Raw genomic sequence first — 13797 nt, 5'->3', positions numbered from 1 at the left:
TATTTCTTTTTTCTGTGTGTATTTTGTATATAAATGTTCTGATATGTTTATTATGCACTAGAATTTCTAATGATGTATTATTTCTGTAATTAAAAAAAATATTACAGTATATGTAGATATTAGCACAAAATTGCATATGTATAAATATATTGCATATTTACATAAATATGCACTAAAAATACTTCTGGCTCAAGCAACCAGCACACAATATTTTTACTGGTATATATATTATTATGATATGTTTAGAATGTAGATCCTTTTTGTTGCAGGATTAACTGTTTAACCATAGACAGGCTTACTGTCCTCAACTTGGCCTCTAGACAATCTCCCCATCCTACTAGGAATTTGTTTGCTTTATCATTAAGATCACGGCATTCTCAGCACAGAGAATCCAGACTGATCAGATCTAAAAACTGTGCCACAACCTCTGTTACGTCCCACAATCAACACTCCCATCCTTATCCCATGGATAAGGGAAAAGGATTGGGCAAATGAGAAAAGACAAATACCTCACCAGAGTAGTTCAGGATACAAAAGATCTTATTCTTACATAAAATTTGCTGATGTTAACATATTTATATTGTTCAGATTTTTATTAGTTGTACAAAATGATAAATTTTTTATTGAAAAACTAAATTTAATATCAGAATATTTTTAATTATTGTTGCTTATCATCTTCAATGAATTAGGATTAATATTTTGCATTATGATTACAGCTAAAATCATAACTGACAATTTTTTTATCAGGAAGATATAGATTTAGGAATGTAATCAAAAAGAATGTTTGATCTGAAATTTGCTTATTTCACATACTGTTTCTGTGAAATTTGAAATTATTAAAGTGTGGTATTTTTTACACATACTTAGAATGTCTGATTTCAGATGAATTAGCAGTAAAAATTATCACTGAAGATATTTTTAATGAAAATTAATATAAAATTAATTAATGTTTTTTTTTTTTAAAAACATAATACATCTTTATTACCTTGAAAATAAAAATTTAGAATATGGGATAGTTAAACTACTTCTTATGTGTATTTATATGTTTGTTATAGATAAACTGATATGTAGTGGTAACAGCAAATATACTGTTTTTATACTAGATACAGGAGAATTGAATATTTATTCTACTGAAAAATTATTTCCAAATTTAACATCAGGTTTTTTAAGTAATGATAAAGAGAAACATGAATCAAAAAGTAATGTTACTGAATCCAAGAAAAATTTTCATGAGAAGTGTGTAATAGAATATTCTGATAAACTTAAGAAGCAATTAAGTAAAGTTGATAGTCATATTAGTAATAAACAGTCATCTCTTAAGAGTACAGTAACACGTGAGCTATTACAAAACCAGTTACAGAATGAGGTAATTATTTATTTAATTTGTGTATGTATTTTACTCATGAAATAAAAATCACATTTGTTTTGAAGTATCAGTTATTATGCATTTTATACTATTTAGGTTAAAATGTGTGTGTGCGCGCACGCATACACAAAATCACAAATAACTGTTCTGTTAAGTTGGAATTATATATTCTGCATGAAATTTCCAAAAGTTTTTTACTATTTTATTTTTTTTTAACTTTTGTTTTGAAAAATTATTTGATAAATGCATCCAAAGGTGTAAATAAACAACTTTTAAAAAAGAGAACAGTTTTAATTTTTTATGCTATTGTTATTATTATTTTTGTTATTTATATTAATAACAAATTTATTTATTATCAAGAAGGAGTGGGACATGGCATCAATAAATATTTCAAGTAAAAAAGTAGCAGACATTGCTATATCTAGTTAAAATAAGTTTGTGTTTGTCAAATTTTATTAAACCTGTTACTCTAGTGTTTTGATATTGAGGTTTCAGAGTTGGTATTCATGTGTTGGACACTCTCCCTTCGAGTAGGATCTCAATCGATGTGGTGTCGTTTGAGACTCTATGTATGTGTTAAGGTCCACTTTAGGCGTTGAATACAGATGGGAATGTCATTCGTGGCATTCGCATTGGTGGCATCTTGACCAAGGCTAAACTGAAAGATGTTTTGAGGCTTACTGAACATAAAGTCCCTAAGGACTAGGTATGGAGGGGGTGGTGTGACAGTCGGAACCGTCACGAGGCAGGTGTCTTCTCTACGGGGTCAAGATCATGTTGTTCATGTGTAATCCTTTACAAGGAGTAAAACATTTATAAATCAAGATTATGGGCACAAATTTCAATACTCGTTGAACATTGTAGTAAAATCTCTTTTGCTTTGGTTTGTGTGGAACACATGGTAGCATGAAAATAAAATTCATATTAGTAATTTATTTACTAAATAAAGATGATACAGTAAAAATTCTGGCATTATTAAATTTTCTTTTTTTAAACTGCTGATATATCAAGAACAGTTCATTTTATTTTGATAATAAAATACTAAAATAAAATTTGGTTTTATTTCCTAAATTTTACCAGCTAGTATTTCCACCAATCGCTTTACAGAATGTGAAACAGTTAATGACTCAAATATTAATATATGAAAAATGATATGGAAAAGTGCTGCATGCTGTTTTTTTTTTTTTAGCATTATTGCTCATTTGTTGATGAAATGTTTGCTTAAATCCATTCTCAAATTCAGTCAATGGAAAGGTAAAAATCATCATTCAGATTAGCCTATTGGTTACAAATAGTGATACAAGTAATTTAGCATAGTACATATATATATTTATAAAAATTAATGATAAAAATTAAAGCACTATTTAATAAATAAGCTTTTATATTATCTAAAACTCCCTCTATGAATCATGAGACCTTGCCGTTGGTGAGGGAGCTTGAGTGCTCAGTGATACAGTGTAGCTGGACCGAAGCTGCAACCATATCGGAGAGATATCTGTTGAGAGCCAGACCAAGGAATGATTCCTGAAAGCGGACAGCAGCTCTTTCAGTAGTTGTTAAAGGCGTAGGTCAGGACGACTTAAACGGTCATATCAACATCACTCATTCTTCTGTGTACTGCGCAGCTGAAAGCAATGGAAAACTACAGCTGATTTTTTTCAAAGAAAATGTAGCTCTGCATTCATATAGTAATGATGGAGGCACCTTCCTTGATAAAATATTCTGGAGGTAAACTAGTCCTCCGTTCGGATCTCCGGGTGGGGACTACTAAGGAAGGGGTCACCCTTCCTTAATTCACTAATCATTAATTCATTTCCTCCATATAACTCTTCAATATATTCCACCCATCTATCGACTTTACCTTTCGTATTATATATTGGTGTACCATCTTTGTTTAATATATTATGAGATTTTAATTTATGTACCCCAAAAGTTTCCTTAACTTTAATGTATGCTCCGTCTATTTTATCAATGTTCATTTCTCTTTCCACTTCTGAACACTTTTCTTTAATCCACTCTTCTTTCGCCAGTTTGCACTTCCTGTTTATAGCATTTCTTAATTGCCGATAGTTCCTTTTACTTTCTTCATCACTAGCATTCTTATATTTTCTACGTTCATCCATCAGCTGCAATATATCGTCTGAAACTCAAGGTTTTCTACCAGTTTCTCTTTATTCCGCCTAAGTTCGCTTCTGCTGATTTAAGAATTTCCTTTTTAACATTCTCCCATTCTTCTTCTACATTTTCTACCTTATCTTTTTTACTCAGACCTCTTGCGATGTCCTCCTCAAAAATCTTCTTTACCTCCTCTTTCTCAAGCTTCTCTAAATTCCACTGATTCATCTGACAACTTTTCTTCAGGTTTTTAAACCCCAATCCACATTTCATTATCACCAAATTATGGTCGCTATCAATGTCTGCTCCAGGGTAAGTTTTGCAGTCAACGAGTTGATTTCTAAATCGTTGCTTAACCATGATATAATCTATCTATACCTTCCAGTATCGCCTGGCTTTTCCCAAGTGTATATTCTTCTATTATGATTTTTAAATTGGGTGTTGGCAATTACTAAATTATACTTTGTGCAAAACTCTATAAGTCGGTCCCCTCTTTCATTCCTTTTGCCCAGCCCGTATTCACCCACTATATTTCCTTCCTTGCCTTTTCCAATGCTTGCATTCCAATATCCAACTATTATTAAATTCTCATCTCCTTTTACGTGTTTAATTGCTTCATCAATCTCTTTGTATACACACTCTACCTCATCATCATCATGGGCGCTTGTAGGCATATAGACATTAACAATCGTCGGTTTAGATTTTAATTTTATCCTTATTACAGTGATTCTATCGCTATGCATTTTGAAATACTCTACTCTCTTCCCTATCTTCTTGTTCATTATGAAACCTACTCCTGCCTGCCCATTATTTGAAGCTGAGTTAATTATTCTAAAATCACCTGACCAAAAGTCGCCTTCCTCTTACCACCGAACCTCACTAATTCCTACTACATCCACATTTATCCTATCCATTTCCATTTTTAAATTTTCTAGCTTACCAACCTTTTTTAAACTTCTAACATTCCACGCTCCGACTCGTAGAATGTTATTTTTTAATTTTCTGGTGACCCCTTCCTTAGTAGTCCCCACCCGGAGATCCGAAAGGGGGACTAGTTTACCTCCGGAATATTTTACCAAGGAAGGCGCCTCCATCATTGCTATATGAAAATGCAGAGCCACATTTTCTTGGAAAAAAAGCAGCTGTGGTTTTCCATTGCTTTCAGCTGCGCAGTACTCAGACTGAGTGATGTTGATATGGCCGTTTATGTCATTCTGACTCACGCCCCTAACAACTACTTAAAGAGCTGCTGCCCTCTTTCAGGAATCATTCCTTAGTCTGGCTCTCAACAGATACCTCTCCGATATGGTTGCACCTTCGGTCCAGCTACTCTGTATCCCTGAGCACTCAAGCCCCCTCACCAATGGCAAGGTATCATGATTCATAGAGTAGGCATATTTAAAGTTATCATTCAAATGCAAGATAAATGAATTTTATTATATTACATGCATGATAAACAAATTTTATTGGTGTATTTTATAAATAAAAGCATTTTTTTGTTACTTTTTGGTTATTAGTTAGTCTTTGTTTTATTTGCGTACATACTTTTTATGCTTTTCTTTTGTATTTATATCTATTTTTAATTAATTTACTTCTAGTGATAATAATTATTCAACAAATCAAGATGAATGTCTAGTTATAAATTCTCATGTTGGTGTAAATCATCTTGAGTGTTTCTCTTTCCTGTTTCAATTCAATAACTGTTTAGTTTCTTTGTTATTATGTAGTACTGTAGATTAATAATATTATTTTGCAGATCATTATAAATGAGAAAGATTTGAGAAAACTTTTGATCTTCTTACAAGTTAACATTGTTAATTCAATTTTCTATTAGAAGTAGAAATCATCATAGCAATTCCCACTTTATTGACAACAGGTTTAAACAATATATGTTTTAGTTGAAAGTAAAAAAGATTTAGAAGAAACAATGAATGGCACGGATGAAGTTCTAGGCAAGAACTACCAAAGAAGCAAGAACAAAATGAAAGTAATGAAATTTAGTAGAAATAGTGTAGATGAACCACTGAATATAAAAACAGAAAGAGAAAAGATTATGGAGGTAGAAGAATTTTGTTATTTGGGAAGTAGAATTACTAAAGATGGACTAACCAGGAGTGATATAAAGTGCCGCATAGCACAGGTGAAACGAGCTTTCAAAAATATAATTTGCTTACATCAAAAATTAATTTAAATGTCAGGAAAACATCAGGAAAACATTTTTGAAAAAATATGTTTGGAGTGTAGCTTTATATAGAAGTGAAACTTGGATGATCGGAGTACCTGAGAAGAAAAGATAAGAAGCTTTTGAAATGTGTTGCTATATGAGAATGTTAAAAATCTGATGGGTGGATAAAGTGACATGGAGAGGTGTTTCCGCAAATTGATGAAGACAGAAGCATTTTGAAAAATATTGTTAAAAGAAGAGACAGACTTATAGGCCACACATTAAGGCATCCTGGAATTGTTGCTTTAATATTGGAGTGACAGGTATTAGGAAAAAATTGTGCAGGCAGGCAACGTTTGGGATATTTAAAACAAATTATTAGGGTTGTAGGAAGTAGGGGCATACTGAAATGAAACAACTGGCACTAGATAGGGAATCTTGGAGAGCTGCATCAAACCAGTCAAATGATTGAAGACAAAAAACAAATTTATTCTTATGTATTTTTTAGCTCTGAATCTGAAAATAATCTTCATTTTTTTCATCATGTGAGGATTCTTTGCAAATCACAAATATCAAAATTTGTAAAAAGTTGAAAAATTGTAAAAATGTGATACAATAAAATAGATATAAAACTTTTTTTTTATAATAAATAAATATAATATATTCACTTTTTTGTCATATACTATGCATTCTTATAGCTAAACAATTTAATGGTCTGAAGATGTGGGCAGGGGAGTCATTGACCCCTTAATTTCTAATCAAAATTGCCACAAAATAATCCTAATTTCTATTACAGTGCATTTTTAAATTAATTAAATTAATTTTTATGATGTATGTCTTGCTTTTGGAAACCACTCCTCTTCACCCACCCTTAATGATGAAGTATGTGAAATATTAGAATTTTATTCCACATGTCAAAGTTTCTTTGGATGGCTTATACTCTGCTTTGCGCTTCACCTTCTATATTCTCTGTAGGGTTCATCTCAGTGTAACATCCAGCAATAGTTTGCCATCATTATAGTAGTCCATTTTCCTTCATACCTCCCATTTCTTTCATGTCCTGATGAAATCTCTCAACTATCTCTTTATGGCATCCAGATTTTCAGGAAAATAGTCCACATGTAAATTTAGGAAGTGAACCTTCAAGTTCATGGAACAGCCTACATTTTTGTACTTCTGCAGCATGTTGTCAATGATTGATTTGTAGTTTGTATCCTTCTTATTGCCCAGAGACTTAGTTACTACATCTTTAACGGTTCCCCAGACTTCTTTTTCTGCAACTTCCATTTGTTTCTTAAAAGTACCATCTTTGAGAAGTTTTCTAATGTTAGTACCAGTAAAGATAAACACATTGTGTCAGTCTAGTGGTGAACTCATAATCGCAAATCAGCCGATTTCAAAGTCGAGAGTTCCAAGGTTCAAATACGAGTAAAGGACTTTTATAGAACTTTTATTTGGATTTGAATACTAGATCATGGATACTGGTGTTCTTTGGTGGTTGGGTTTCAATTAATCACACATCTCGGGAATGTTCGACCTGAGACTGTACAAGACTACACTTCATTTACATTCATGCATATCATCCTCATTCTTCCTCTGAAGTGATACCTTATGGTGATTCTAGAAGCTAAACAGAAAAAGAGAGGACCAGCAAAAACTCCCTCCTTTAGTTTGGTGGTACATAAGACTGGAAATTTGTCACAAATGTATTTAAAAATTTACCTTCTTTTGGAAAGGCTTTGACAGATTGCTTCATCAAACCTAACTTGATATGCAGAGGTGGAAGGAGAACTTTATTTGGATCTTTGAGAGCTTTTCGGAGCACATTTTTGGTTCCTGGTTGTAATGAAGCTCTTTTTGATCAATCTTTCTTTAACCAATGGTTTTTTTCTAGGAACAAATACAAACATTGTATTTGTTCATACAATGTTTTTTGTATGAACAGCTATCCTGTTCATAAAAAAAAACAAAAAAAAACATTGTATATCCTCCTTGCTGTTCTAGGAGCATCGATATTATTTTGAGATCACCGCACATAATTCAATTGAATGTCTTATTTAATGATGATTGTTTTATTTAATTTTACTGTGAACAAATTCCAAATTAACGTAAGTCTCTTTTAAATGGACAAAATGTCCGATGGGTATTGATGGATACATATTCCCATTGTGAAGAAGGACAACTTTAAGGCTTCTTTTGGACGAATCTATGGACAGTCTCCACTCAGTATTTTCCATTGGAAAGTTGTCAAATCCTATCTAATCATTATTTTCCAATTGAAATTACCGATTGAATTTTAAATAGAGTTAAAAGTTCACATACATCAGTACCTGAACCAGGAAAATGAGGTACCAGCTGCTAGCAGGTTCTTCTCTTTAAGTTTTGAACCCAGTAATTGTGAATTTTCTTTGGTCAGATGTAAGTCTCAAACCAAATCGTTTAGTTCAGACTGTGAATAAAGCTCTAGTGCACAGCTACCTCCAAGTTCGTACTTTATGTTATCTTCATTTAAATAACTTTTGGAACCATCTATTTCAGGTAAATGTTTAGGTGTAATTGGCACTGGTATGTTTGGACCAGGAGGAACCATGTACAAAGTAGATGGCATATTTGGGTAAATTATTTTTTTTTATTCTTCATTGAAATAGTGAACACCAGTCGAACAAAAGTAACAGTCATTGGTGTGATTTTTTAGTTCTTGCCACACCATTGGAACTCTAAATCTGAACACTTGTTCACTCTTTGAGCACTGTCTAAGTCACATCACATGTGTAGTGGAGTGCCCAAGTTTTGTCTTTATCTCCTATTTCCACTCTGAAATATGTGAGATTCACTTGTCGAATGAAACTTGTTTTTTTCTTTTTTGCCTTTCCACCATTAACTCACCACAAATGTAACAAAAATAATATGCAGAATTTTTGCAGCCTCTTGAAGCCATTTTGAAAATGGAAAGTTTGCTTTATGGCCTGAGAATTTTCCACCAACAAAAATGCATTCATCATGGAGGATTGAAAAAACTCGAAATAGCACTGATAGTAGTTGCACGGTGCATTTGTGGCGCAGATAGCTACCAATAAACTTAATGGTCAGCCAAGGATTGACTGAGCAATGGAAAGCCAATTCTCCATCTTGATGGAGAGCCACCATCTCGTCATCTTCAACCTTCCCTGTCCTTCTCTTCAGACCACTCAACTATTTAGCTATAAGATTGTATAGTATAAACTAAAAAGGTAAATATATTATATTAATTTATTATAAAGAAAAGGGTTTTATGTCTATTTTACAGTATCACATTTTTCAACTTTTTACAAATTATGAAATTTGCAATTGCAAAAAATCCTGATGTGATGGAAAAAATGAAGGTTATTTTCAGATTCAGTGCTAAGAAATACATAGGAATCAATTATCAAAAGTTAAAAAAACACTCCAAAACCCAAATTTTGCAGGCTTGTTATTAATCTGAAAAAAATAATTATCATTAATTTATTAAATTAGTTTATTACATTTCTAGGTCTCTTATTTTCAGTTTTGTCATAGATAACACAAAATTTAAATAAGAGTTCTAATTTTATGTTGGGCTAAAATCTTGATTATAGTTCTGAGGATCATTAAGAAAAGTCTACTGCTAGGCTATTTTTAATATTTACTGCCGTTGGTCATTAGCATTTCTTTTCAGTTAATATTGTTTTTCATCTATTCATATTTCAGTGTATTTACTATTCTCACGTTAGCTAAATTTATCTTTAAATTATTACACAGTTAAACAGTTTTCTTTATAACTTAAAAACTTCATAATTGACTTACTTAAAAAATTACAATTTATTAGAAATATAATATTGTGTCAGCTTTGTTATTTTTAATTTATGATCAAGTTTGTCTTTTGATACTTATAATTCCTACCATCTATAAAAGCTTAGACATTATAGAGGGTTAGTGCTTGCCGTAAGGGAGAATTATTTACTCAAAGCCCTCTCGATCAGTTGTGATTTGATAACAGCTTGTCGATATTTTAGTGCTGATCACCACTTGATTACTGGATTTTAGCATCCTCCCTTGGCAATCTAAGGATGTAACAGATATGTTCACAACATGAACAAGGGTTGCAGGTATCTAAACCGCAAAATCAGAAAATCTGCTCAAAATATGAGAATTCCAGATTAAAGAATATGATTTTTTTAAATTGCATTTATCAGTCTGTATTACACTAAATATGTTTTAATGAATTTTTAACTTGAGACTAGAACTTTCCTTATTATTATTTTTTAATACAGTATGTTAATATAAACTTTTTCTTTTTTTTTTTAGATAAGTTGTTTATTAAACGTTGAGAGATTGAGACCAATATTAAAGGAATTTGGGGAGTATCCAGAATGTTATAGATTGGTAATATGGAAAAATATATTAGCATTACCAATGAATAGATCAGCATTTAATGCTCTTATTAGTAAAGGCTTTCATATTGTCTCAGAATCAGTTGGTAAAGCTTATCCTTTAGAAAATAAACATTTATTAAGCAGCCTAAAAAGGTAATTGCTATATATTAATTTAAAAAACATTTTTTAAACATTTTATAAAGAATTTTTTTTATAAATTTAAGTCTTTATTAATTAATATTTAATTTAATTTTAATAATATTTCCCTATATAATTTAAAAGTTATATTAATGAATGTATTAATACATCCATTTTTAAATTGAAGTCAAGATGTGCTTGGTAGAAGTTGATAATTACAATAATTGTTGGTTTGTTAGCTTATCAATTGTAAATTGATTACTTACTGAAATATATCTGTAGTATGTGTTGTAATTTGTAGAAATTAAATTACATAATTATATTTTTCAGGTCAATGTCATGTCTTGCTTATTGGTCACCTTTATTCAGTCAAGTGTCATATCTTCCAGAAGTTGTGTTTCCATTTGTTAAAGTTTTTAAAAATGATCCATTAGCATGTTTTGAAGCTGTTATTACAATTATAGGTAAATATATTGTCTTTATTATTATAATTCTTTCCATGTAATGTGGAATAGTGTCAGTAATGACATATATTTTGTTAGTTATTTGCATTTTAAATTGTCCGTAACTCATCAAAAAATGCAAGTTTTAAAAATATATTGTATAATTAGATATTAGAATATACTTCTTGTATGTTATAATAGCTTATAATAAATATAAACATTTGTAACACGTATCACACACATTACTCATGTAGCTGTCCGTAGCATCTAATGGTAGCTCTATAAGAATGACAACTTTTTATAGGGTGTGGAAGTATCAAAAAACGACGAACATCCTTCACCAAAATTTAATATCCTCATATGGGTACTGCATTGTTACAAACATCCATAGCTATAATTAGAACACCAAGCTTAAAGTGAGGGAAGATTCAATTTAACAGTGTTATACTACCCTCTGAAACACACATTATAAGCACATTGGTCCAATTCAAAAATTGGGTAGGTTTTTTCTTTCTTGTATGAAGTAAAGGAAGTACTGTGATTGCAAAAAGTCTTGGTTTCCAGATTTCTATGGAAATATCCATTTTGACTAGTTTCGGCATGACATCTATGCATACGTATGTATCTTGCATAACTCAAGAATGATTAGCTGTAGGATGTTGAAATTCCGGATTTAGGACTGTTATAACATCTAGTTGTGTACCACCCCTTTTGATTGCAATTGACTGAACCAAAAGTGTCCAAAAAAGCCCAAAATCCAAAAAAATTGGATTTTGGACTTTTTCTTAACTGCTGTAATAAGCCCTCATTGAGAGCTTTTCAATGATACAACATAAGTGGTACTTATTTTCATTGGTTCCAGAGTTATAACCAAATAAAATTTTAATTAATGAAATATTTGGATCCTACGGGAAGGCACATAGTTCGAATCAGACTTCATCTCCTTTTATTAATAATTATTAATAAATTATTAATAATTATTAACCTCTGATAGTAAACAAAGTTTTATGATGAATAATAATTCAATAAGAAAAAAATATATATATGAAAATATCAGAAGTTTTTAATGAAATAAAATTTTATGTACTTTTCATTCTAAAAAAGTGTGTAAATGTAATTTAATAGGTGTACAAGGAAGTCATGTGTTGTCCACATCAGATTTTTTGTGTAAGTACATCTGGAAGCAAAAAACTGAATTATTATTTTTCATAGTTGCTATGTGGCATCTTCATTCAGCTGGTGCTGGGTCTTTTCTTGAAAATATACTAATACCTGCATTCAGATATGATCATGTAGTTTCCATTTATGATAGAACCTTTGAAGTGGTTTAGTTTCTGATATTTCTATCTTAGAGTTCAAACTATAAAGCTGGCTGAGGAAGTTGAATCAAAATTATAACGTTAGTTGATTTATTACTTGTATTATTATATTTTAAACTTATTAAAACACTTCCCCAAGTCATGAATAAAATCTAATTTCAAAATTTAATTTATATCCTCTTTTCTTATAAAATTTGTATATCTTCCCACCAATTTCACTGTAAGAATAAACTTTTATGGCTTTCCTGTTTACCTGTGAACCTTCTCAGTTTACTTGTTTTTTTTTCTTCCATACAGTAAAATGCTAGGGTATGTAATTTGTGTATTAAGCACCAGTCAGAAAATATACTTTAAACCACTGGTATTTTAGTACAATGTACTTGTGGTTTTCTTTCACTCAACTCATGTTGATGTGTGTAGTAGTTAAACTGTAATAATATCTCTGAATTTTACACACCAAATATAATTTTTGATATGCATCTGATATCTTAGTCATATATAACCAATTATAAATAATGAGCATTTGATAATTTTAAATCTTAACAATTGCAATAAGAATTAAAAATTTACTGAGGAAATAAAAAAAAAATAACAGAAAAATACATGTTTTAGATATTGAAATCAAAATAAATATAAACCATGTAATAGAAACATCAGTTTATAGAAAACCCACAACAAATAATATTACAATATATTTAAATTTTAACGCACCTACAGTCACAAAAGATTTATACAAAAACATGATATTTAGAATGGTTCATTATACAAAAAACAATAAAAATAAACTTAAAAAAAAAAATAGAAATAAAACAATATTTTTATGGTTTTGACAATGAAATTATAAAAAAGAATTATAAAAACAGTATAAAAAAATACCATGATAGTTGTGTTAAAATAATGCAAATATTAATAATAGTTTTATACCTAAAATGCAGTTATATAAATAAAATAACAGAAAATATTATTAATGTATATGATAAAAATAAAACATAAAAGATATTAGAATTTAAAAACATTGCAAATAAAATTGGCTTCAATTTTGAAAGAATTGATTTTTTCAAATTTTGAAAACACTGATTTTTTCAAATTTTGAAAATTTGAAAAAACAGAAATTATGCCCCAAAAACCAACACAATTAAAAAAAGTAATCATAAATGGTAATAATGTCAAAGTAGTAACCCAATTTACATACCTGGGAAAAATAATAATAAACAACCTAAACAAAAGAATCTCAACAAGAACAAACAAACGCTAAAACACAAAAATTAACCTAGTACACCTACAGTAAAAAATGTCTAACCATAAATGAAAAAATAAGACACTACAACGCAGTTATAAAACTGGAAGCCACATATGCAGCAGAGTCATTCTTCCACCTGAATGAACAATCAAAGACTGGCAGACTCCAGAAAATCAAAAGAATTGGAAGAACCTGCATCAACAATAAGTACCAGAAAGATTGGCAGTGATGGATCATGCCCAATAAACATGTTTAAACAGTTAGAACCCATTACTGATACCATGTGCAAGAGGAGACTAGGATTCTTTGGATATATCATGAGGTTGCAAGATTCGAGACTTCTGAAACCGCTGGTACAATACAATCTTGACTTGTAAAACACCAAGACAGGGTGCATATGGATCAGGAAAATAAGAGAGGATCTGAAGGAAATTGGTTTTACACCAGAAGATCCATAGAGAAGATAAAATTAAATGAGAAAATCAAGGGCAAAAAATTCATTACACCCTCACAAGAAAGAAACTCTCGACATGAACATTTTCAACACCAGAAAGGGTCAGAGATTGGAATGTATGAAAAAGTACTGGGAGGACTGCAAGGCCTGAACTCCAAGTCCCTATGAAGAGACTTGGATAATGG

At 30.7% G+C, this 13797-nt stretch overlaps 1 protein-coding gene across 1 annotated transcript in view; it reads left to right on the top strand.

The window, feature by feature from the left end:
* The window catches only part of LOC142321455 (TBC1 domain family member 31), a 129149-nt gene that overhangs the window by 49109 nt on the left and 66243 nt on the right, over positions 1-13797 (top strand). Inside the window, exons 8-10 of the mRNA XM_075359549.1 lie at positions 1056-1366; positions 9951-10171; positions 10487-10620. Of these exons, the coding sequence (XP_075215664.1) occupies positions 1056-1366; positions 9951-10171; positions 10487-10620 (666 nt within the window). The remainder of the gene's footprint in view (positions 1-1055; positions 1367-9950; positions 10172-10486; positions 10621-13797) is intronic.

Source organism: Lycorma delicatula, chromosome 3, assembly GCF_047948215.1.
Source record: "Lycorma delicatula isolate Av1 chromosome 3, ASM4794821v1, whole genome shotgun sequence".
Classification (NCBI taxonomy): Eukaryota; Metazoa; Arthropoda; class Insecta; order Hemiptera; family Fulgoridae; genus Lycorma; species Lycorma delicatula.
This window is presented reverse-complemented; position numbering and strand designations above follow the sequence as displayed.